This window comes from Phascolarctos cinereus, unplaced genomic scaffold, assembly GCF_003287225.1.
Source record: "Phascolarctos cinereus isolate Bilbo 61053 unplaced genomic scaffold, phaCin_HiC Scaffold_8;HRSCAF=390, whole genome shotgun sequence".
Classification (NCBI taxonomy): Eukaryota; Metazoa; Chordata; class Mammalia; order Diprotodontia; family Phascolarctidae; genus Phascolarctos; species Phascolarctos cinereus.
This window is the reverse complement of record NW_027556291.1, coordinates 51,280,868-51,307,327: the sequence shown is the minus strand read 5'-3', so window position 1 is coordinate 51,307,327 and position 26,460 is coordinate 51,280,868. Positions and strand designations below refer to the sequence as shown.

General features: G+C 46.1%; 1 protein-coding gene across 3 annotated transcripts in view; it reads left to right on the top strand.

Annotated features, from left to right (window-relative positions):
* The first annotated feature begins 826 nt into the window (after positions 1-826).
* Positions 827-26,460, top strand: part of GRIA3 (glutamate ionotropic receptor AMPA type subunit 3) — a 279,870-nt gene continuing 254,236 nt past the window's right edge. For all 3 annotated transcript variants that reach the window (XM_020976366.2, XM_020976365.2, XM_020976367.2), the window contains exons 1-2: positions 827-1,218; positions 2,762-2,920. In XM_020976366.2, the coding sequence (XP_020832025.1) occupies positions 1,128-1,218; positions 2,762-2,920 (250 nt within the window). In that variant the 5' untranslated portion in view covers positions 827-1,127. The remainder of the gene's footprint in view (positions 1,219-2,761; positions 2,921-26,460) is intronic.

Here is a 26,460-nt window from a genome sequence, read left to right as displayed (position 1 = left end):
TCGCTGCCGCCGCCGGGGCTTTGCAGTCCGAGGCTGCAGTTTGCAGGGAAAGAGCCGAGGGAGCGGAGCGGGGCGCGTGCTGCTTTAATTCCACGTCAGCTCAACTTTGATCAATATCCCCCTGCCGGCGGCGGCCCAATCGGAGGCGCCTGCCCAGCCAGCAGCCAGCCAGCCCGCAGCCAGCCAGCCAGCAGCGAGCCAGCAGAGAGCCAGCCGGCTAGCGAGCGAGCCCGCAAGCCCGCAGCGTTGGCTTGATCTGCTGCTTTTACCCCTAGCCGTACCGTACCCATCATCTTTTGGGGAAAGTCTTGGGGATTAAAAAAAAAAACGTTCTTTTATTCTTTTTAGGGACAGTGAGAGAAATTGCTCAAGCCATTCGCGCTTCTAGATTGGTGTGAAGACAGAAGAGGGGAGTGATTGATAGGGGAGGGGGGAGAGGAAGAGACAGAGAGAGAGAGAGAGAGAGAGAGAGAGAGAGAGAGAGAGAGAGAGAGAGAGAGAGAGAGAGAGAGAGAGAGAGACAGTGAGAGACAAGAGAAAGAGAGACTAGAGAGGAGGCAGTGAAAGAGGAGAGAGGGAGAAAGAGAAGAGAGAAAAGTGAGTGGAAGAAAAAGAGAGAAAGGGGGAGAAACAAGAGAGACAGAGAAACAGGAGAAGGGAGAGAGAGTGAAGAGACAGGAAAAAAAAGAGCGGAGACAGAGGAAAGGGAGGAGGAGGGAGAGTAGGAGAGGGGAGGGAGGAAGAGAAGAGGGGAGGGAGGGAGAGGAGGGAGGAGGGAGAGAGAGAGAGAGAGAGAGAGAGAGAGAGAGAGAGAGAGAGAGAGAGAGAGAGAGAGAGAGAGAGAGAGGAGAGGCAGTGAGAGCTAGGGAGAGCAAGAGAGGGAAAGAAGAGAATAATAAGAGGAGGAGGAGAAAGAGGAAGACTAGTGTGTGGGGCAGAGAGGAAAAGCAAGTTGGGGACAGGTGGAGAAGAGCCTGAGAATTCTTTTTATTATTCTTTTCTCCCAATTAGAATCTTTTTTATTTTTATTTTTATTTCCTTTTTTTTTTTTTTTGGATTAGTCCGAGTTGCGCCCATGCATTTTTCAGTTTCCTTTTAGGAAAGGAAGCAGGGCAAGGCTGAAGAAAATGAGGCAAGGCGCGCTCCAGACCAGCTGCCTCCTGGTCCTGGGGTTCTTGGCTCATTCTTTCGGAGGATTCCCCAACACCATCAGTATAGGTAAGCGCGATCCGGAGCCGAAGCCCGAGTCCAAGACAGAGCCAGATACCAAGCCCGAGCCCGAGTCGGGACCGGGAGGGGAAGCCAGGCCGACGGCACCCTCCGGGTCCTGGAGCTACTGGCCCTGGGGAGTTGGACTGCGGCTGCAGCGGGTCCTTCTACCCCGGCACGCCTAGATCTCCTGGCACCTGCAGGGAAAACTCCTGGCTCTGGGCAGTAGAGGGGGGCACAAAGCTGCAGAGGGCTCAGGGCCGTCGGGGCTGGGAGTGCCCGGAGAAAACCGGCGGCAAGAAGAAGCAGAGACAGGGGCCAGCCCGCATTGCTCCTGGGGGGCCCGGACTGCCGGCTGCTCGGCTCGCTCTGCCCGACTTCGCTCTGGCATCCTGCTCCTGGCACTTATCCCAGGGTGATGCCCGGCTGCAGGCAGTGCCAGGGCGCGGAAGCAGCGGGGCCGGGATTGGGGGGGGGGCGGGAGGAAGAAAAAGGAAAGAAAAGAAAAAAGAAAAAGGAAGGTAGTCCTGTTTATCCCGAAGGAGAGAAGGAAGAGTACAATTCGGCCCCATCTTTAAGGAGATTGTGGGGAGAGGGAGGCTGTTGGGGGTGGAAAAGAAATTTTACCTCCGCCTTCGAAAGGGAAAAGAAGAACAGCGGGCTATAGTGGCTGGGGGTGAGGGGACAGGGGCCGTTTTGAGGAGGCAGACAGGGACTATGGGAAAGGGGAACGAGAGAGCTCTGAAAGAAAAACTGGAGCTGTTTGGGGTAGGCAGACAGGCTATTGACAGGATGCTATTGCGGTGAGGGAGAGAGAAACCAGAGGATGTTGGGGTGCGGAGACTGGAAAAAGGGGGGGCGCTGCTGGCTGAGACAAGGTGGACTGTTGGAGGGGCATAGGAGCCTTGGGGGAAACACAGAGACTGGGGGCAAGGGCAATAAATAGGCGAGCAGGCAGCAGGTAGAGACCACGCCGATCGGGAAGTGCCCCTTGTTCCTGGCTGGATGGCTGGCATTGGGCACCAGCTGGGCAGGGAGTTAGTTCCCTCGGCTTAGGCTTCGGTATGTGTGGACGAGTGCTGAAGTTGCCACCATTGCCCTCCACACATTGCCTGGCATCCAGGACTAAGACTGGGAGTGGGGCCCAAGGAGATGGGTCGCTCCCTGGGAGGGAGCGGGGTGCAAAGGGGCTCCCAACGCCCAAAGTGGAAAGGCGCGATGGTGGTTGCGTCTGCGGCTGCGGCGGTATAGACTGCCTAGGAAAGCTGCTGCCCGCTGGGCTAAGGGGGGGGGGCACGAGAGAGAACAAATCTATTGCCCCCTTTGCGGGGTTCAGCTTTGCTTCCTTCCCCACCGCCATGGGAGGAAAGCCATATTCCCAACTAAGAGTCCCACAGAGGGGGAAAAAATCAATAAACCTTTGCGCATCCCTCTCCCCATCCCAGTCCCAACCGGATAAATAAATCCTTGACCTGTGCCGCCTCCCATCCCGCAGCATTTCTTAGGAGCCCTGAGGGAGGCCACCCCCAATCTCTGATCCCTTTGCTCCTAGGTGGACTCTTCATGAGAAACACCGTCCAGGAGCACAGCGCTTTCCGCTTTGCCGTCCAGTTATACAACACCAACCAGAACACCACCGAGAAGCCCTTCCATTTGAATTACCACGTTGATCACTTGGACTCTTCCAATAGTTTCTCTGTGACTAACGCTTGTAAGTAGCGCTGCCTAGCCTCCCTTGGGACACCTGCCATTTGCGCTGGGCTGGCTGACTTGCTTGGTTTGGTGGGTCCCTCTTTGAGGGTGGCGGGAGGATGGGGGAGAGAGAGGTCATTTCTTCCCTCTAAATCAAGGGGGTTATAAGCAGTGCTAACCCCTCAGGTATTGGCAATCTGGTTAAGGCTATGAGGAAAACTGCCTTGGATAAGGTCTAATACAAAAGTGTCAATTCCTCCTCCCCTTCCCAGCTCCCAGATCCCCTCCCCTTGGGGGGACAGATGGCACAGTTGTTCGGAGAAATTGCCTAAGACTTAGAAAGAAACAAGACAACCTCTTGACTGAGGAAATTGGAGATGCACATTACTTAGCCGTTTAGGTTGGTCCCTGCCTGGTCGTGGGAAACAGCTGAATTTGACAACTGCCTAATTCAGAGGAACCAAACGTGAGGAATTCTGTTAACAAGTGACCTTGAGGGGACAGATCCCAGGGCGGGTTTCCTGGCCTCCTTCTGTCCTAGAAGATCACCTTTCTTCCAGAGACAGCCCTGATAGGAACTGTTAAGGCTACAAACTGATTGCAAGTGATGAATACCCAGACAGCTGAGAGGGAAGGGAAAATCCAATGCTAGATCTTAATATTCTGAAAGCTAGTTTGGCCTGTGGAGTATTTTTTCATTCCTTTCCCCGATTCTGCCTCCCCCCTCTCCATTGTTAATGATAACATTATGTCCTTAATTCCGAGAAAGAAAGAAAAAGGAAAAACCCAAAGCCCAGAAAGCTTGTATAAGCACAGCATCTACCCCAAGTGCCACCTGAAACCCAGATTTTGCTGTTGTATTGGGATTGTTTCTTTCTAAATGGGAAAATTTTAAGACCTGAGAGAATGGGGACCATGGTTTCTATCGCCCTGTTGGGGAATGGTTTTCCATGAATGCAACAGTCTGTATGAATGAATGGGGCTTTTCAGTCCAGGCTTACTTCACTAAAAGTTTGGGGGAGATCGAAGAGGTGGTAGATGGTGTTTTGGTTTTAAGGATGGTTTGGGTGGGGGTGGGAGTTGTTTTTGCAGTTCAGGTTCGGAGAGGAGAGAGCTATGTATGCCATTGAATAAATCTTTTTCCAAATCTGGCTGCCTCTAGGGCTGCCCCCAAAGTGGAAGGGCCAAAAGGAATCGTACAGAGCACCCAAAATACTTTTCCTTACGCTAGAGGATTGGGAGTGGGGAGAATACCAGGGTGGGGAAGGTTACCAAAAAAATCAGAGGGTCATCAACGTTACATATCGTGAGGATATTTTAGCTGAGGCTACAGAGCCTTATTTTAACATTCTGTTCTATTAAGTATTTGACATCTTTGGGATTGCCGACAGGGATAAAAATAGGAACTGATTAATTTTGGCTAAGTGTGAAAGTTATAAAATGCCTGTCTATACTTTGCATCTTATTCCACTAATCTCATCCTGTCTCAACAGCACTTACAACACACACCTGACTCTTAATCCTTCCTCTCCGTAATCCCTTCAAGAGGCTGTATCTCAAACATAGCTTCCTAAATATCAATTATTCTGCTATCCAACCAGTCATCTGGCCGGAGAATGTTCATTTACCCAGAATACTTGTTTCTTCATTGATGCAGAGTAAGATAAGAGTGCCAACTGTTAAATGAAACAATTTGTTAAATATAAAGTTTGGGCCCATTCTCTTAGTCAATAATGAATGAGGCTAATGAAACTTATACCCGACACCGAGATCACAGTTGGACAGCTATTAGGAAATTGTCTTTATCATAGGGAAACCAAATTGATAAAGCAGTTTCCCTGTTGGACTCAGGGTTTTGAAGAGAAAAGAAGTCATCCCTATTGACTCTACGTCACCTTTTCCTATTAGTGAAAAGCTAGTAAGATCTCTCAAACCAAATCCATGACACTTTGGCCACCAAGCTCCTAAATGGGCAAAGTTGTCAAAGGAAGGAAGGAAAGAGATGACCTGGTCCATACAGCCATGCCAATGCAGGGCTTTAGAAAGCAGTACTTATGATAAATATATCCAGCTGTCCTTTGCCCACTCAGAGATGGTGCAGTGACAGACAGCGGACTCAGAAAGCTGTCATTCTCCCAGTCAGTCCCCTAAGCATACATCTCTGAATGTCACAGTCTGGGAATACAGGCCACCTCTTCAAGATGGCTTAGGATAGCTGCTGAGTGGGCTTGCCCATGGAAGCTTGGCTGGCCAAAGCACAGCTCAGATTGGAGGGAGCATGGTGCAGTAGAAAGGGTACTGGGATTTTGAGTAGGAAGACCTGAATTTATAGCCTGGTGCTGCCACTTAGGAGCTGTGTGACCTTGGACAAGTCATCTCACCTCTCTCAGCCTCAGTTTCCTCATCTGTAAAATGAGGGGGTTGGACCAGATTATCTCCAAAAACCCTTCCAGCCTGAAATCTGCATTTCTAAAACCACATGAGAATAGAACAGACAATAATTTTAGGTTGCTAGAGGAGCTACTCTTTGCTCTCTGACACCCCTCCCTGAGAATCTGTATTGCTCTTCGAAAGCAGAAGTCATCGGAAATGTTGACACATGGCCCCTCTTCAGTGCTTGAACCTAGTAGGGAGTACCAGGAATAACTAGCACCTTCATCGACTTCTCAAATGGCTGCCATTCCCAATAAAAAGAGAGCCCTGAAGCCTCCCATTCAACCCCAGCTAATACAGGAGCCTGGGGGCCAGGTACCAAAGAGCATCAGATGGGGCCAAAAGGCATAGGCTCAGAGGATCTGGCGCCGATAGGGAAAGAAAGGATCATCTAATCTAACTTCCTCAAAGTACAAATGAGGACAGGACCCATTGCCTTCCCTGCTCCTCCCCATCAGTTTAGCCCAAAAGACACTTTTCCTAATTGGCTTCTGGCATCCCAGGCTCTGATTGCTAATGTTTGACTTCATTTCACTTCCCAGGGTGATACAATGGAAAATCTGGCATATTTGGTGTCAGAGGTCCTGAAATCAAATCCTGTATCTACCACTTACTAGCTGAGTGACCTTGAGCAAGTCCCTTCCCCTCCCTGGGCCTCAGTTTCCTCCTCTGTAAAATGAAGAGGGTGGACTAGGTAACCTCTGAGGTCCTTCCAATTCTAGATATGTGATCTCATATGTGACCTTGAGCAAGTCCCTTCCTCTCCCTGGAACTCAGTTTCTTCATCTGTAAAATGAGAAGATTGGATTAGCTGGCCTCAGAGGCCTCTTTCTAGCTCTAGCTCTAGCTCTATGATGCTATGACTCTTCTAGGCCTTTCCTACCCTCTGAGTCCTGAGACAAACAAGCACTAGGTAAGACCTGCCTAAAGAAGGAACCCTTTCTTCCCTCTTATCCCTTCCCCACAAGATAATCAGTTGTTTCTAGATAACCCTCTGCTAGGAAGACATTTTTGTAGGACCCCCGGAGAGGAACCTGGAGGCTAAAGAAAGACCTCTGGCTTTATGGGCCAGTCCATCCGAGGCTTCAGAATGGAGGTAAATGAAAGTTTAGCCTGTGGAATCTTTGAAAATCATCCTTATTGGGTTTCACAGACAGTAACTGGGTTTGTTCATTTGGGTTTTTGATTTCTAGCCCCCATCCAGTGGTCAAGGAGATTTTTCTGTGCCTAGTATCTAGGCACTGGCACTGGGGCACAGGTGGGCACACACACACACACACACACACACACACACATAGACACGCATACATGCCACTGGAGCTCTGGGCCCTCCGCTGCTTCAGCAGCCTGGCTCTTCCTCCGCCGCCTTGCTGCTCCGTTCCCGAGCTGTCGCCTTCTCCCTTGAAGGCCCCCTCCTGCCTCTCTTGCCGCTGTGCCGTGTGCTCTCCTAGCGCACTCCCGCTGCCGGCTTCAGCCTCTGCAGTGTCAGCTCATTAGCACACAGATCTCATATCCCCTCTCCGCACTGTCATTGCAAAAATTGCTGTTGCACACCTTTCCAGCCAACAAATGTGCTCGGGACGACGCACTGTTTGCAAGAGGCAGGGAAAGAGGCAAATGTAACCTTAAAGGTTCTTCACCCCGGAATTGTGGTCACAAAGCATGGGCTTGAATAAAAAGCCATAGATCAGCCTGCGTTTGGGGTGGGGGGAAAGGGGGATGGCACTTAAAGGCAGGACTTTGATTTCGGGATCTAATTTATCGACAAGCAGAATTCCTTTGGCTTGCTAACTCCAGCCTATTCACTGAACATTTTTATCTGATTCATTTTCTGAATCGCTTCAAATATGCCTTGCTAACCAACCGCACATTCCTTTGATAAACTGGCGCGTCTTCCCTACCGAGTGTACTTAGCCGAGACAGGTTTCCTTCTCTTCTTCCCCAAGTCACAATCTAATTATCTAATTCTTCTAATTGCCAGGATCTAGTTAACTATTTCAGTCCATTCCGGGAAGGAGATATTTTCCCAAACCCGTTCTCTCTCCACTCCTACCCCATTTCTTTTTTTTCTTTTCTTTTTTTCTCTTTAAAGTTTTTCACCAAAGCTTTAGAAACTTAGGTGGTAACCTTCCCCAAGAATGCCTGCCGACCTAGGCACCCAGCTCACTCCCATCTTTAGAATTTCACATTGTTTAAAAGGGCTCTTGTCCAGATCTGATCGTTCCATAGCGACTGGCATGGCTATGTTATGTTTCATCTCTGTAGCATCACGCGCGTGTGCACACACACACACACACACACACACACACACACACACACACACACTTCTGCTGCCACAGGGCATTTTTTTCTGGTTACTCCTAAGACAGTTGGCTCATCTGGAATGTGAGTTCTCTTTGTCCAACTGGCTTAGGCTATTGATGCCCATAGTAGGACCAGCCAAACATTGAAATTATGTCCTCACAAAATCTTTTATTGCCGTTATTTTGGATAGACAGAGAGAGAGAGAGAGAGAGAGAGAGAGAGAGAGAGAGATACATACCCATACGTACATATATATACATACATACATACATACATATATATGTATGTATGTATGTATGTATGTATGTATGTATATTTGCTGCACATACTGGGAGTCAGAAGACCTCAGTTCCAGTCCTGTTTCTGTCACTGACTAGCAGTGTAACCTTGGACAAGTACTATCCCTTCTCACAGCCTCAATTTCCTCTCCATTAATGAAAGGATGGGACAGCTCCCATCACGTTCTACCTGTGATCCAGGTCTATCCCTCCTTACACACTCCCTTGCTGTGGGATCTTAGACAACACCAGTCACCTTTCTGTGTTGCAATTTCCTCCTTGTAAAATGAGGGGATCAGATGAGATGTCCTCTAGGTATCCTTCCAGGGCCAGACCTATGATCCTATGTGTGACTTTGGGTAAGTCATTTAACAATCTAGGCCTCAGTTGCTTTCTCTGTAAAATGAGAGGGGGTTGGACTAAGGCTTCTTACATTTTTTCCACTCTCAACCCCTTCAGTGCTTCTAAAACTGTGAGTTTAACTATTTCAGTCCCCATATGGGATCTGGACCCACAGTTTAAGAAGGGCTGAACCAGAGGGACTCTGAAGTCCCTGCCACCTCAAAGTCTATGATTCTGTTTGTCCAACACTGTCTGCCTTGCTACAGTGAAAGCAGGGACTGGCTGCGAAAAGTGAGGCTTCCCACAAATTGCGTTCCGTCTTTGCTTTTCCCACCATCCCCATTGACTCCCAGGTTAAAAAGCAACCCTGATGCAGCTATTCCAAAGCAAGAAGGTAGCCTCCTATTGCTCTAAGAAATATGGAAGGAAAAGTAGAGAGATTCCTGGGGAATGTGGCCTTTTATTAGCCCCTGTGTAAAAAGTGTCAGGTTTGAGTATGTGTGTGTGTGTGTGTGTGTGTGTGTGTGTGTGTGTGTGTGTGTGTGTGTGTGTGTGAGTATGGGCTTCTGTGTGATTTTCTGGTAGATTTTGCTTTTTTGTTCAAGTGAAAAGATCTGCCTTGCCTTCTTCTACTCCTTCCCCATCCCAAAGAGAGCTGTCCTCTGCATCCTGCTGTTTTCTTTTGAGGGAGATTGAATGAGAAAGGTGGGGGCTGTCCCTGTTTTTTTTATTAGATTTTTTAAAATTTTTGATCATTTTTAATCCCATTGTTATGGGTAGGCAGAGGTTATTGGCTGGTTTCATTTTAACAAATTGAAAAATAAATGAATCTGCAGAGGTTTCCTTATTAGTCTTTCCTTATGGAGAAGAAATTTGTCATTTTTATGTAGTTGTTTGAAGGATTAAAAGACAGCCTGGATTTCCTAAGAGTAGAGGAGCAGGATTTTAGCTGGCAGATTTGATTAACCCCACCAAACTTCCCCAAATGGCTCTTGCTTCCAACTCCCTAGCCCAGGACTGCAGACAGACCCAATTGATTCTGAAGGGCCTTACAGTGAAGTACCCTCCACCTTGTCTGGAGGTCAGAAAGAGCATCCATGAGCTTGACCAGGGCCCTGCTAGAAATGGAACAAAGCCATCAAGACTTCTAACCCTGTGGGCTTTTAGCCTTTGCTACTTCAAGGACCCATGATTGCACTGGTGTGCGTGCTCGCTACCATGAAGGCTTTGGCCCCTCTGTGCTCTAAGACGCCAGCTGCCACAGCTGGGGGAAAAAACCAAATCAAAAGCATCACCTAGTGGTCAATTCTCTGAGGCGTCAGACTGGGCCTGGTTCTCCCTCAGAGCCTTTTCAGCTTGGTGAGATCTGCCAGGATTTGTGTTCCATTGATGCTGGCTTCCCGAATCCAAGGTCTCACGAATACCACAATGAGGCATTGGAGAAGGAAGGACTAGAGTGGAGGGTGGGTTCTTGGACCAAACTCAATAGATGCTTTTTTTATTCAATTGGTTAGACCCTGGGTCTAAAAAAGAAAAAATTCTTAAGAGAGATGGTGTTCAAACCTTAGGGTCTAGCATGGCCCTCCCAGGAGTGTGGTGTCAGGACTTGACTCCGTGAATTAGAAGCACTCTTCCTACTGAATGGAGCAAAGTGCCAATTAAATAATCAGCAAGTGTTTACTGAGTGCCTACTATGTTCCAGCATTGTTCTAGAGCCCTGGGGATACACAGGCAAAGAATGAAATAATCCCTACTTACAAGGAATTTACATTCTAAGACAGTACATATAGAAGGAATGCATATTACATATATAAGGAAGTATGGACACAGAATAAATTAAAAATAGAATAAATATAGAGTAGTTTAATCCCAAGCAATTAGGGAGGGAGGGCAGAGCAGTTGGAGGAAGGAGAAAAGGTTTCTTGCAGAAGGGGTACATGAGCTGCAATCCTAAAGGAAGAGAAGGATTTGAAGAGACTGAGGTGAGGGGAAAGTACATTCCAGGCATGAGGAATAGCCAGGGCAAAGGCCCAGAGACGGAAGATGAAGGGTCCTGTGTGAAAAACACAGAGAAGGCCAGCTTGGCTGGAGGGAAGAAGACATATACAATGAGGCTAGAAAGGTAGGTTGGGGCACGCTTGTGAAGGGCTTTAAAAGCCAAACAGGCCAGTTTATAGTTGATTCTAATAGGGGGCCTCTGGGATTTATTGACTCAGGGAATGACATGGTCAGATATGTGCTTAAGGAAAATCACTCTGTCAGCAGTGGGGAAGATAGACTGAAGTGTGGAGAGACTTGAGGCAAAGGCCAATTAAGAGATTGTCTTAATGATCTATGGGAGGGTCTGAACCATGTGAGAAGAGAGAAGGGTTACAATTCGAGACCCTGTGAGCATAGAAATGATGAAATTTGTCAACCGATTGAGTAGGTTAGGTGAGAGAGAGTGAAAGCTAAGGCATCTCTTTCCATAGCAACACTGAGCCTTGGCAAACTGGTGCCAGTGATGAAGGTTGCTTTGTTCCCAGATCCCCTCCTCTTCCCTCCTGCCCCATGATACTTCCAGCTGCTCAGAGCTCCCAAGGTCACGCCCAGTGGGGGCCTGTCTTTGCTCACCAAGCCTCCATGCTCCAGTCCTTTCCCACCTGCCCTTATACCACCCCCAAACCAACCCCCACAAAAAGCCCTGTTTTCTTCTTTCTAACAGGACAGCAAGCTCTTACCACCTAAGTCGGTCATTTTTTTTTCAAAGCTCCTATTTCTTGAGGGATATATCATTCAGAAAGCACTTTCCCCAAACCTATTTTATTCAGTCCTCAGACAATGAGGCTGGATGAGATGACCTCCAAAGGTCCCTTCCACCTCTACATCTAGTCCACTAACCCTGGGAGATAGCTAGGACAACTTCCCATTGGCCATCCAAGGAAGCTTGAAAGGCTGAGGAACTGAAGGATCTGTCTAAGGTCCCACAGAGCCAAGCCTGGAGTTCAGGTATTCTGGCTTCTGGCTGCCATGTGGCTGGCCTCCTTAGCCTTGGCCTTCTATAACCTATACCTTGCTGGCTTCCCAATAATAATCACTGACTCACATTTCTATACTACATCTAAGGTTTACAAAGCAATTTTCTGACAATGATATGGTGAGGCAGATAGAAGTATCATCCCCATTTTACAGATAAGAAAATGAAGTTAATTGCCATGGGGTGGGGAACCTGTGGCCTCAAGGTCACATGTGGCCCTCTAGGTCCTCAAGAGTGGCCCTTTGACTGTATCCAAACTTCACAGAACAAATCCCCTTAATAAAACTTGGACTCAGTCAAAAGGTCACACCTGAGGTCCTAGAATTCCACATGTGGCCTCAAGTTCACAGGTTCCCCACCCCTGTAACTTGCCTAAGGTAGAGCAGTTAATAAGTGGTTGAGCCAGGACTCAACCCAGGGCTTTCTGCTTCTGAATCTAGTGTTCTTTCTATGACACAGTATTAATGGCTGATAAAGAGTTCGTGGACACCCCTCTCCCACAAGAACACCCCTCCCCAAGGGCGTTGATGTTTTATTTTGAATTTTAGGGCCAGACCTGTGATTTCATTGATATAAGGAACTCCCAGTGAAGAACTTCCCTCTCCCAATACAGATGAGTGGACCCTCTGCAGCTTTCTAGTTGCCTGAGCCACTGAGAAGTAAAGAGACTTGCCCAGGGTCACACACAATTTGTGTCATCAGCAGCATGACATGAATTCAAGTCTTTCTTAGAGGCTTGGCAAGTGACTTGCCCAGGGTAATGCCATCAGCACGTGTCAAAGCTGGCTCTCAAACCACTACAACACTTGGCCTCTCTGCATTTTATTTTACCAAGAGGCTCTTAAAGTTACCATTCCTTACTCAATCAACAAACTACTAGAGCACCCACTGGGAGCACAGTCCTGTGCCAATGTTGAGGGAGAAACAAAATTTAGATAAGAAATGCTCCTTGCCCTCCAAAGGCACACTTGCCCATCCAGCTCTGGATCCATCTGTCTGACTCGGGGAGGTACATAGTATAAGGTATGAATCTCTAATAGTAGAATTTCAAGTACTATTGCTGGTGACTCAAGTCTTCCTACTCTGGCTAAGCACAAGGTCAGCCCTGAACACAGATATCTGTCTCCCAACCACGGGAGAGTATCACAGGCCAAATGTATGGAAAGTGTCTTGCAAAACATAAAGCACTATATAAATGCCAGTTATTATCATCATCATCATCATTAATAATAATATTATTATACCACATGCAGCAGAGGGCAACTGATTCTTCACCCTGGACATGGAACTCCAGGGATAGTTTGGGACATTATCAGAACTGGGCAACAATCTGAGTCTCTGGAGCTCTGTAGGCATGGCTTCAAAATCGACCCTGGAAACAGAAAAGAGGTGTCTATAGGGTGAAAGCAGAGGCATGCCCCCACTAGGAAACAAAGAGGTTTTCCTGGAGTCAGAGAGTACCAACAGGACAGGTCACATGAGGTTGGGAGGTAGGAGGGGTGGGGATGGGGGACAACAGAGAAGGAAGGAAAGGGTTTTATGGTTTCTAATAGTATTTCAGGACCTCTTAAATAGGAATGACTATGAGAACAGGGAAAGACTCAGAAGATGCCATCGATCATGTGACTGTAGGCTGATTTTGTACAATAGAGTCATCACTGCCCAATCCTTTGGTTTACTCTGTACTTTGAGAACTCAGGCAGCTTACAGCACAGTCCCTTGCACCAGATTTTCCCAGGGACATATTCTCCATTGGGGAATGCAAATATCGACCACAGGAGAAGACAAACAGGTAACCAGACTCCCCCTAATTGCGATGCTTTGTCAGAAATAGACTTCACATGCCTCTCTAGCTCTCCCTGCTGTCAGATCTTGCAGAGGAACCAGTTTGGGAATTCCAGACTCGATGTTCTGGCTCTTTCTGATTCTCTCTCCTGTCTTCAGGCAGCCTCAGGGCCTGGTGCCCTCCTTAGGCTGTTGGTAGAAGTTGATGCCTTACGGTGCCCATAGTTTAACTGCCTTGCCTCTGCAATGATGCTAAAAGAGGGGAGTTGTTTCTTGTCTGGTGGCAGCAGATGAAGGGTGGGCACCGTTTAGCTAATTTTCATAGGATATTAAGTCTGGAGCCAGAAGGGACCTCAGAGGTTATCTAATCCAACCCTTTCCCTATTTTGCAGATGAGGAAACTGAGGCCCAGAGAGGTTAAATGACTTTCCCTAGGCCACACAGGTAGTCAGGATCATAGATATCAAGTTGGAAGAGACCTCAGAGATGTTCTATTCCAAACTCCTCATTTTACAGATGGGAAAACTGAGACCCAGACAAGGGAAGAGATTTACCAAAGGGTACAAAGTCAGTAGGCGGCAGCTCCCAAGGAACTCTGCCATTTGTCTTGCAACATCCTACCCCAACTGTTCTGTCCTCAGTTCTCAAAGAGACAGATAAGAATGATCTCATCTCTATTTCAACCAAGGGGAGGTCAAGACAATGACCTCAGGCCAAGCAGGCATGCTCCTAAGTCCACCCATACTCTTCGCCTTTCAGCAGCCTCTGGGTGTTCTTGGCTTTTTTAGTGTCTCCCTGTTTTATTCTCTACTGGCCATGGCCTTTTAGAAATGTTTACCTCTTTTGGAGGCAGGGCAGTAGGGGAAGAAAGGGGGCCTCGGCCAGCCAGCATCCATCAATTCTGTTCAGCATTGTTCAGCCTAGAGTTGGGGGAATTTTAATAGTGAAGGATAAAAATTCTCCCAGCCCAATTCTTATCGAGCTCGACACCCCCTGCCAGCCTGCCCAGCTGCCTTCAGAGGGAGGTGCCCATGGCATACAGCAGGAAGAGAATCCGGCCCATTCTGGCCCCAGGAGCTCACTCTCAAATTCCCAACAAATGCTGTTAATAAGGAACGCATCTCTCAGCAGGACTCCCTACCTACCATTTCTGCTGTGTCTGCAGGAGGCTCGCTTAGCAAAGACGAGAAGGGAACATATGTTTTCCCCCCACCCCCTCTTAAATTACAAGCCTGGTGAGAGAGCTGGCGGTTTAGTGTTGTGTATGCAGGAGTGTGGTACAGAATTAAGGACATGAAGAAGGAAGGTAGTTCACTGAGACCTCTGGACAGCTCCTTCTTTTCCTTGGACTCTGGCCACTCATAGGGATCTACCTGCTCTGAGCTCCCCAGCTCTTCAAGCTACCACCTGGTCTGTCTCTGCTCCATCCCTAGACCAAAGGACCCCAAAATGTAACTTGCATGTCAACAGCCTGACCTCCTTCCCAGCAGAGCTGAAAGTGAGAATTATAATTCTATGCACGAAGCTCAGAGAGGCCTAGAGGAGATCACCAAGGCATAATGGCAAAGATGCTAGATTCATACATAGAGGATTGGGGTACCCATCCCTTAGAAGGTCGTGTGGCACAGTGGAAATTGTACAAGATTCTGAGTCACAGGACCTGGGATAAAATCCTTGATCTTCTACTCACTCTCTATGTGACCTTAAACAAGTCACTTCAATGCTCTGAACCTCAGTTTCCTTATCTGTAAAATGAAGGTGCTAGACTAGACCTCTGAGGTCCCTTCAAGATCAAATGCTAGGATTCTATGTGTGACCTTGGACATGTCCTTTACTTTCCCAGACCTCAATGCCCTCATCACTAGGAAGAGGAGACTGACTGCTAAGGTCTCTTCTAGTTCTAAATCTATGATCTAGTGATCACAAAGGAATCAGATGGGTCCTGAGAATTCACTTACTCTCTAGGGGCTTCACTTTTTTCCATTTGTAAGAGCAGGAGGCTGAAGGAGATGATCCCTAAAGGCTGTCCCTTCTAACTCTGACATTCTATGATCCTATAACCTCTGATCTTCTGCTGTAAACACCTAAACCCAGGCCCTGCGGCAGGAGTAAGCAGTTGTTCACATGATATAACTTAAGGGCTGCCAAGAGGCACCCCTTACTCCATCCCATTTCTAATTTCTTCCTTACCATAGGCAGAATTTCCTTTCTTTGGGTAAAGGCATCGAAGGCCATTGTTAAACTTCACATGTTATCTAGAAGAAGGGAACTACTCTCTGCCCTGAGCACTTCAGCCTGAATTAGTTTCTCAGATGAACTTCTGTCACCTAGCAGGACGCTAAGAGAACAGGAAATGGGACAGGTAAGTTTTGTGATGGGGGCAAGCCAGGAAAGGCTAAGAGCATGAGGAGATGTTCAGGGAGGGAGCATCAGGGTAGGATGTAGTAAGGCCCTGGGGCAATTAGTGAGCAGAGTGAGGGTCAAAGAAGTAGAGGGAGAGAATGTGAATATGGGCTTTGCTTGCCTCCCACAATTGCAAGATATGTACTAGGTGCTTTCTATGAACATGAGCTCTCTGTGATGGTTGACTGATTGTAGTTGCCTTATATTACTGATCCTTTCCATGAAACCAAGCCCTTTGGGGAAGAGTGAGACCTTTGGCTCATCTGGGACAGTGATAGATTATCCTTCACATCAGTTGGACCTTCGTCCTTCTGTGGAAGTCCCTCATTCACCGTCTCCTCTCAATTACTCTCCATTACTGAATTATCCATTTTGTGGATTGCTCATGGAAACTCAGGCCCTGCTCCCTGCAACTCTCTCATCAGTTGCCAGGCTGCCATCGGTAGCCCTGATACAGAAAGGGATCAGAGTGGGGAAAGTGTGGAAGTGTCTGTGCCGGTAAGTCTATCTGTTACGATCAAAGATGAAAAACTGACTGCAATCTGCAGCAGGCCAGTACAGATCAGAGGATCACAGGACGTAGAGCTGAAAGGGATTTCGGATGCCATCTAGCCCAACCCCCTAATTTTACACAAGAGGAAACTGAGGCCCAGAGAACTGAAGTGACTTGTCCAAGGTCCCAAAGGTAGTAAGCTTCAGAGACGGGACTTAAACCTGGGTCTTCTGACTCCAGATCCAGCACTCTTTTTAACTCGTGTTTATTAGTTTGTTTTCAAGGCTAATTGTCAGCTCATTTAAGTAAAATCTAATGTTTTACTCAGATATTAGCCTATATAAGTAGTTCCTAAGTTTAGCTGCCTCTCTAATGTAAAATGAAAAATATACATTTTTCAATACATGTGGCCTCTGATGGACTAGATACAGGGGTGTGGGGAACCCACGGCCTCGAGACCACATGTGGCCCTGTAGGTCCTCAAATGCGGCCCTTTGAGTGAATCCAAACTTCACATTACAAATCCCCTTAATAAAAAGATTTGTTCTGTAAAATTTGGATTCAGTCTAAAGGTCTCACTTGAGGACCTAGAAGGCCACATGTGGCCTTGAGGCCGAAGGTTCCCCAACCCTGGCACTAAAATCAAGAATCAGGCCTTTAGCTAAACATATCAATAATTAGCTTTGGAAAGTAAAGTGTAGACAGAAGAGTAATAATGCACAAAGTTGCATTTGTTCTTCCCTCCTTTGGACATTAGCCAATGTTTGATCTTTAGCCACAACATAGATGATATAGCCTAGCGTCCTTTCAACATTAGAAAAATACAATTTCTTTCTCCAGACTGGGGTTCCCCTCTACGCTAGCTATGGCAACAGTAGACACCTCACCCCTTTCCTGGTTCATTGCTGAGGTTCCTTTTGGTTAAAGTTTCTCAGAATAGCCAAAGCATCAGAGATCAAATTATACAACCTGCACAACCTGAATTTTTATACAGAAAATCTTAGTGTATATCCCAGGTAGACGAAATCCTCTCAGTCTAAGCTTACAATAACACATTTCTAAAAAACAATAATAAGGATATGACAGAGTATTGATTTACTCCAAAAAGATAGAATCTTCATTTCTTAGCACATATATATATATATAAATTTACCTTTATTCATACTTACATTCTGACACTTATTAAGGTTGTATCCTTGGGCAAGGCCCTTTCTGGGCCTCAGTTTCCTCATCTGTAAAATGAGGACCCCTGAGGTCCTTCTAGCTCTACATCTAAAATCCCATCTATTTCTCTGGTAGGACTTGATTCCAGCCTAAACATACTATAGTTCTTATCAAGAGATAATGTTTTTTTGTGGGCCAAATACCACTAGCCTTCCACAGCCTCTGTTAGTGACTACATTGGACAAGGGAAGGCCCACCATCCTGACTCAAGGCCATAAACAAATCATCAGCTGAATCCCCTAGCTGTGGTCTGTAGGGACACTAATAGATGCTAAAGACCTCCAGGGACTATAAGAGAAAAGAAAGGGAAAGGGACAATGGCAGGGAGAGGGCAAAGCCAATTAGACCCACTGCTTGTGAACACTCAGATCGGCTCCTTAGCCCAGGCACTGGTTCGTCCTCCCCTTTAGAGCTGGTCTATGGCAAAATTGTGGTGTTCACCTCCACTAACTACATTGCAATGACCCATGCCCTCCCTGGGACATTCCTCTAACCCTCTGTCAAAACCTGCCCTAAGGGGAAAAATTCTATTAGTCATTTAAACATGAGTGTGAATTTAAGTCCATATGTCCTCTCTCCTAGGGCATATTCATTCTTAAGCTTCTTTCTCAGACTTTATCTTCTGTGAAAAAAAAAAATATTAGGCATGGACAAGCTGGCAGATGAGGCCTTCTGGAGACAGTAGTCCTTCTTGGTGTGCCTAAAAAAATCCCACCATGGTTCGCATCCATTCTGCTTAGGCTTTCTGCCAGCCTGGTCCATAACATTTCATATCTACTTTAATATCATGGATCTTCTTTAGGGCCCTCAGAGAGCAGTTAGTCCAACTCCTCCATTTTACAGATGAGGAAACTGAGGCCCAGGGAGTTAAAGTGACTTACACAAAGTCACCCAGAGGATCACAAATATAGAACTGAAAAGGGCTTCAGAGTCCAGCTAGTCCAACTCCTTCCATTTTACAGATGGAGAAACTGAGGCCAAGAGAATTAAATGACAGGATCATAGACGTCAGAAAATTCAGAGGCTACCTAATACAACACTCTCATTTTACAAATGAGGAAACCAAGGCTCAGAGACAGGAAGTGGCTTGCCTAAGGTTACACAAATAGTCAGAGGTGAGATTTGAACCCAGATCTTCCTGTCTCCAAGTCTGGCAGTTTATTTAATACACCATGCTGAGATTAGGGAACCAGAGGGTTTCACACAAGAGAGGTATTAGAGCCCTGGTATTTGGGAACTATGAAAGAGCTGATATTTATTTGGTCCATTCACTGCTTGCAAGTAGGTGAATATCTGGGAGATTTCTTCTCTTCTTCAAATTTTCCTGGAAAGAAGCCTCCATACCATTCCTCCATTTCCCTTCATAATTTTTTAGCATCCTTCAAATGCAACAGGTACTTATTAGGTACCTACTGGGTGCAGAACTCTCTACTTGGCCCTGGGCAGGGGAGACTGTTCAGAGAGGCCCCTGCCCTCTGACCATGGTGGGGTATGTGGCGTGTATACAGATAACTAGAAAGGACAATAATGCGTGATAAGTACATTCGAGGTATGCAGACCAAGTGCTCTCTGAGGTCCCCTGGGTCTGGGTCTGGAGCGTCATCCATTTTGGGGGGAATTGTACTTTACATTTTCAGCTCCTGCAATGCCAGCCAGTGTCTAAGGACAGCTCTGTTGTCACTTAAATCAAAATCAGCTGCTTATTAATAAGGCAACAGGATCATTTTTACCAAAAGAAACACAGCACATTTTCTGCGTGTGTGTGTGTGTGTGTGTGTGTGTGTGTGTGTGTGTGTATGTCTTGTCAACCAACTCAAGCTAATCACCTTGGATCCTTCTAGAAGTACTCAGGTCTACACTAAGCCCAAAGGTTCTTTTTTCATAGTCAGGCTATGAATTCATAAAACAGAGGATGTTAGGGCCTTAGAATATGAGAGAATAGAAATGGGAGAGCCCTTAGAACACAGAAGTCTGAGAGGAACCTTAGAATAGAGAACGTCAGAGCTGGAAGGGCACTTGGAACACAGAACATCAGAACTGGGAGGGACCTTAGAACACAGAATGTCAGACCTAAGAGGCACTTTACAATAGACGATGTCAGAGCTGGAAGGGAACTTAGAACATTGAATTTCAGAGCTGGGCATAACTTGGAACATAAGGGCTGAGACTAGGAAGAAGGGTGCCTTAGAATGCAGAAATGTCAGAGCAGGAAGAGACCTTAGAACAAAGAAGGTCAGACTGAGAGGGCCTTTAGGACATCAAAGGTCTAAGCTGAGAAGAACAATAGAATAGAGAAAGTCAGAACTGGAAGGGAGCTTAGAACATAGAACCTCAGTATTGGGAGGGATCTTAGAATACAAAATGTCAGAGCTGGGAGGGATCTTAGAACACAGAATGTCAGAACTGGGAGGAGACCACACAATAAAGAATATCAGTACTGAGAGGCACCTTAGAATAAAGAATGTCAAAGCTGGAAGGACGCTTAGAACATTGAAAGTCAGAGCTAGGAGGGGACTTATAACATGTAACATCAAGGCTGGGGCTGGGGAGGAGGTACTTGAGAATATAGAATTGTCAGATCCAAAAGAGACTTTAGAACATAGAAGATCAGACTCGGAGGACACTTAGAACATAAAAGGTCTACACTGGGAAGGACCATAGAATAGAGAAAGAGCTGGAGGAGAGCTTAGAAAATAGAAAGTCAGAGCTGGGAGGACTTGTAGTATATGGAAAGTGACAACTTGGGGGGGAATTTAAAACAGAATGTCTGAGATGGGCGGGCCTTTAGAATGCAAAGTCAGAGCTGAGAGGAACATTAAAGTATCCTTAGAACAAGGAATATCACAATTGATAGGGACTTTAAGACACAGAATTACATAGGGAGGGACCATAGAACAGAGAAAGTCAGAGCTGAAAGGGAGCTTAGAATATGGAACATCAGTCAGGGATGCGGGGAGGGAAGAATGCAGAATGTCAAAGCAGGAAGAGACCTTAGAACCCAGAATGTCAGAGCTCAAAGGGACCTTAAGACAGAATTTCACAGGTGGGAGGGTCATTAGAACATAGAATATTAGAGCTGGGAGGGAACTTAGAACAGAGAATGTCAGAACTGAAAGAGACCTTAGTTAGAACCTGGAAGGTTAGGGCTGAGAAGACCTTTAGTACATGGAAGATGAAAGCTGGGAGGGAACTTAGAACATAGAATGTCTGAGATGGGAGGGCCTTTAGAACTTAGAATGTCAGAACTGGGATAGCCTTTAGAATATGAAATGTTAGGACTAAGAAATACCTTAGAATATAGAATTGTCAAACCTGGGAGGAGCTTTAGAACAGATAATGTAGGATCTGGAAGAAACCTTAGTACAGGGAAGTTCAGAACCAGAAAAGATCTTAGGATATACAATATCTGAACTAGAAGGGGTCATAGTATAGAGAATGTCAGAGCTGAAAAGAACTTTAGAATATGAAGGTTAGAACTAGGTGGGCCATTAGAATATGGGAAGGTCAGAGTTGGAAGGGACCTTAGAACAAAGAATGTCAGAATTGGGCGAGACTTTAGAACAGAGAATTTAAGAGTGGCCAGAGACCACAAAGGGGCAAATTTCAGAACTAGAAGAGACCTTAGAACTTGGAAGGTTAGAGCTGGAAGGTCTCTAACATATGGAAAGATGAGGTTTGTTGGGAGGGCCCTTGGGATTTAGAAGGTAAGAACTGGGAGGGGCCTAAAAACAGAGAATGACAGAGCTGGGAGGGGCATTAGAACATGGAAGATCAGACTGGGAGGGCCCTTATGACATAGAAGCTGGGCAGGATCATACAACAGAGAAAGCCAGAGCTGAAAGGGAGCTTAGAACAGAGAATCTTAGAGCTGGGAGGGACTTTAGAACTTAGAATGTCAGAGACAGGAGGGGTCTTAGAACACAGGATGTAATAGGAGACCATAGAACAGAAAATATTTTCAGAGGAATTATCGAACAGAAAATGTTGGAACTAGGAGAGACTTCAGCACATAGACCCTAATAGAATATAAGCTCCTGGAGCAGCTAGGTGGCACAGTGGGTAGAGCACTGGCCCTGGAGTCAGGAGGACCTGAGTTCAAACCCAGCTTCAGATACTTGACACTTATTAGCTGTGTGACCCTGGACAAGTCACTTAACCTCATTGCCTCGAGGTGGGGGGGGAGGGGAGAATGTAAGCTCCTTGAGGGCAGGCTCTGTTTTCATTTTTGTTCCCCTTCCCTGCCTCATCTCTACTTGCACAAAGTTGGTGCTTAAGAAATGCTCGGCAAATGAATGAACAAAGAATGTTAGGGTGGGAAAAGGACCTTAGAAGCCAACTCCATCAACAAACCCTTCTGATGCCCTGGAAAAAAAAACCATTGAACTTGGAGTCTCAGGACCTGAGTTCAAATACTGGCTCTTCTACTTACTACATGTGTGATCTTGGACAAATCATTAACCTCTAGGTCTCCTTTTCCTCCTCTGAGGTTCCCTCTATCTCTTGACCTCTGATGTTAGGATTTTACAGAGGAAAAAACTGAGAGGAAGGACTTTCTCAAAGTCATATAGTTAGTTAGCACCCAAGCCAGGACTAGCACCCAAGGGTCCAGGTGCCCAGCCAGCGTTCTTTCCCTATACGAGGCTGCCCCCCTGCTCCTCAGAGATCCTGTGCTGGAGTTTGCACTGGCCTGTAGCTGGGGCCTCCTCTAGTTTTCTCCAAGTCATCTAGATGTGCAAGATCAGAGTGAAACCCACCTACCCCAGCCCCCTAGCTGTCTTGCTGCTCACTTTCAGCATTGTGTGGCCTGGTGTCCCTTGACAAGGGGGTTAGCTCCTGGTTAGCACGGGCTTTTAGGGATGCAGCCTTTCTTCTAACATCGAGGATGTCTCTTTGACTAGATGTATATTTGCCTCTTCCTGGATATCAATAAATTAAGCTGACTTTGAGGGTGAAGTTCATGGGTACTTATCATACCAGCAGCACTTATCATTTCCTGTTGGTGGAGTGAATACTTGACCTATACCCTTGAACTTGATCTTTTTTTTTAAAGGGAGAGGGGAGAAAGAGTGATGGAAAGAGACAGAGAGAGTGAAAGAGATGATGAAAGAGATAATGTGAGGGAGAGAGCAACACACTGACAATGGAATGCAGACAGCAAATGAGAGAGAGTGTGTGAAAATAATGGAAAGACACAGGAGACAGACAAAAAGAGACATCAAGAGAGTGTTGGAAATAGTAGATATGGGGAGAGAGAGAGAAAGAGAGAGAGAGAGAGAGAGAGAGAGAGAGAGAGAGAGAGAGAGCAAACAGGCAACAAGCATTGAGAGACAACGAGAGGGAGGCAGAGAGAGACACACAAAAGAAATGAAGAGAGACACTTGGAGGAGATGGGTCTCTCATAGATGTGCAGGCCACAGCAGAGCAGCAGGAATGCTACTGGGACTTTCCCTCCTTGCCCTGTCATCTTTGGAGCTCCGTGGTCCCTTTCAGTGACCTCCTAGATGCACATGCCTTCCCCCTAGGGACCAAAGCCCAAGGCCCTCTGTGCCTTAAGAAGTTCAGTGCACATAGTGCCTTCTTTGAGTGAGACATAATAGGCCTGGGAGTTCCTTTTTCCTCTCTCTCAGAACTAGAGCTGCCTGGTACTTTATTACACCACCACCACCACACCACCCCCCAGCCTCAGATAGAGTGCTGCTCAGATTAACCTTGGTACTTGCTGACTTGAAGGAGAGGAAATTTGTCTTTAAACGAAAAGTTCTATTTTAATGCAGTTGAAAGGAAGAAAGCAGGAAATAGCTTTTGGAGGCCTCACTCAGGCAAGGGAAAGCTGTGAAAAGCCCCTCAAGCCCAGGCTGTCTGAGGCCTTGTCATCAAGGACTCGGGGAAAATGGGCGGTGCCAGCAGCTCCCTGGGAGTGGGGCTTTACTTTTGATGTTACTTCCCCAAGAAAGAGGGAATTGAAGGAACAAAGAGATGGGCCCAGATTAAATGAGTCATTTAGCTAATGGCATCTTTCAGCTCTCAAGGATATGTTCCCTCCCAGAGCACAGGACCACTCGTAGATTCTATGACAAAAGGCATATGAAGGACCATCTCGAGACTACATGGGGCACGCATAGTTTAGGACAATATATTCACGGCCATTTTGATTTCTTTTCTTATATTTTGGGGTGGATCTACAAATGTGCCACAATCTCTCCATGGGCAAGATGCCTCAGGGTGTAATACAGGGGAAAGAATGTAGAATTGGGGTTAGGAGTTTTGAGTTCAAATTCCAAGCTCTGACACTTACTATCTTTGTTATTCTGAGCAAATCCATGTAATCTCCATTTCCTTATCTGGAAATTGGGGCCAGTGATGCTTGCACCACCTACCTTACAGAATAATATTGTGTAAAGAACACTGACTCTGAAGTCAGAGGTGTTGAGTTCAAATCTCACCTCTAACGATTATTGTGTGGCCTTAAGCAAATCACTGAACCTCCCTGGACCTCAGTTTCTTTATCTGTGAAATGAGGGGGTTGGACTATGCAGCCTCTGAAGTCCATTCAGGCTCTAGATCTAGAAGACTTTGTGTGACCTCGGACAAGTCTCTTCCCTCTTCTGGGCCTCAGTTTCCTCCTCTGTAAAATGAGAGAGTTGGACTAGGTGGCCTTTAGGTCCCTTCTGGCTCTAGATCTATATAGTCAATCAAACAATCAATAAGCATTGATTTCTTTCCAATAACTTTTATTTTCAGGTCCTCATTCTCTCTTTCCTATCTACCCTCCCCCCACTTACTGAGAAGGCAAGAAAAAGAAAATCCTTTACAAATATGTACAGTCGTGTAAAACAAATTCCTCTTTAGCCATGTCCAAAAATAGAAAGAAAAAGAGAAGAAAATGGGCTTCAATCTGTGCTTGGAGTCCATCAGTTCTCTATTTGGAGGTATATTGAACATTTCATCATAAATCCTTTGGAATAGTGGTAGGTTATTGTATTGATCAGAGTTCCTCAGTTTTTCAGAACTGATTACCTTTACAACATTGCTGTTGCTATGAACATAGTTCTCCTAGCTCTGTTCACTTTGTATCAGTTCATACAAGTCTTCCATTTTCTGAGACCATCCCCTTTATCATAATTTACAGTGCAAGAGTATCCCATCACATTCATAGACCACAGCTTGTTCTGCCACTTTCCAATTGATGAGTAGCCTCTCGGTTTCCAATTCTTTGCCTCCACAAAAAAAAAGCTGCTATAAATATTTTTGTACATATGTGTCCTTTTCCTCTTGATCTTTTTGGGGTCTAGGTCTGATAGAAGTATTGTTGGGTCATCAACAAGCATTTAGCCTACCATAAGCCACATTCTGTGCTCAGCACTGGACAAACAAGGACAAAAAGGAAACAGTCCCTGCCCTCCAGGAGGCTACATTCTAGCCATCCTCTGGTCCTTACTTCCCACTGTAACCCCCTGCCAGGCCTCCAGCTGAGGGGGGAAAGATCTTGGCAAGAAGCAGTTTCCCTTCATGAGTCATCCTCATCTCTGCGGGATAAGAGAAAAGGTGTGGACACCTCTGTTTCTATGGGCTAAGCTAAGCTACGTTGGGGAAAATCAGCAACATAAGGGGCAGCCTGTTGCTATACAATTAGTTTTCAGAGAGGGTCAGCAGTGTCTTCAAATTGGCACCTTGAAAATTAGCTCATTAAGAACCCTCTGCCCAGGAACAGAGAACACAAAATGTCAGAGCCAGGAGGGGTCTCAGAACAGAAAATGTCACAACTAAGAGAAAGTTTAGGAGTCAGCTGGTCTAACCTCTTCATTTTACTATTCAGAAAACTAAGGCCCAGAAATGGAGAATTATAGCATCTGAGCTCCAGAGCTGGAAAGGGCATCAGAGGCCTTCTACTCCAGCCACTTGATTTTACATAATAGGAAACTGAGGCCCAGGGAGGGAAAGAGACTTGTTCTAAATCAATAGCTAGTGGGTAGGTGACCTAGCCCAGTCCTCCAACTCAATCCAGCACTCTTTCCACGGTACCAAGCTGCCTCCCTTTATGACTGATCCAAAGTCCCACAATGAGTCAGTGACAGAGTGGGTACGAGATCCCAGGTCCCTTGCGTTCTAGCCCCAAGCTCTTTCCACTATGCCACACAGCTTCTTTTATTATCTGCCCTTTCCTCCTAAGATCAGGGTATATGAAAACATTCTGGCAATTCATTTAGGTTCCAAGTCACTGAGATCCCATTTCAATATGTGATGGACAGCAGGTTTCTGCTATCTTCCTTCTCTATAGATATAGATATAGATATAGATATAGATATAGATATAGATATAGATATAGATATAGATATAGATTAGATATAGATATAGATATAGATATAGATATAGATATCCCTTTCTCTCTGTCTTTGTCTCTCTCTCTCTCTCTGTCTCTCTGTCTTTCTCTGATTGGCCTCATCCGACTTCTGTTGTCCCCAAAACTGATCTTTAGGATCATGAGGATAGATTTAAAGCTGCAGAAGCCATCTAGTCCATTTTACAGAGGGGGAAACTGAGCCCTAGAGAAGGGAAGTGACTGGCCAATGTCACACAAGTTGCAAATGGCAGAGCCAGGATTTGAACCCATGTCCTTTGACCAAAACCTAACACTTTCCTTAGGAAGTTATGAGTTCCTTCTCTAGAAGTCTTCACCCAGAGGCTGGATGACTACTCATCTGTTGTGTGTGAAAGGGGGTTCAGGTGCAGGCTACACCAAAATATCCTCTAAGGTCCCTTCCAGCTCTGGACTTCAGTGACCTCCACCTCAAATCACCTCTCTTTGACTGTTCATCTGGTTCTTTTCAGTTGATGCCCAGCTATTTATCTAGTGACAACTTCAGCAAAGCAGATGAAATTGCTAGGCACCTGAAAATGCAAGCCTTTGAATGGGCGGAAGTGATTTGAGTCTGAGGACCATTCATTTCTCACTGGCCAGCGTCCAGGCCCAGGATTAGGAGGAGGTTGCATCGCTGATGACAGCCCAGATACTGTGCACATCCCCTGAATTATATAGCACCAGGCCCTGGGTAAATACGTTTGCAGGGTATTTTCATCTTTGTGCTATTTTAGATGAGACATGAGTACATAAACACTTCTACCTGACAACCTTTTCAAGTTCATTGGCTCAGAAGGTTATTTAAAAGGAAACAAGAACAGAGTATTTCAGTAGCAAGCTCCAAAGGTGACCAAAAATGCCACTGAAAGCGGCAGCCAGTTGAGAAATTTAGTGTGAAATGTGTTAATACAATCAACCTAAA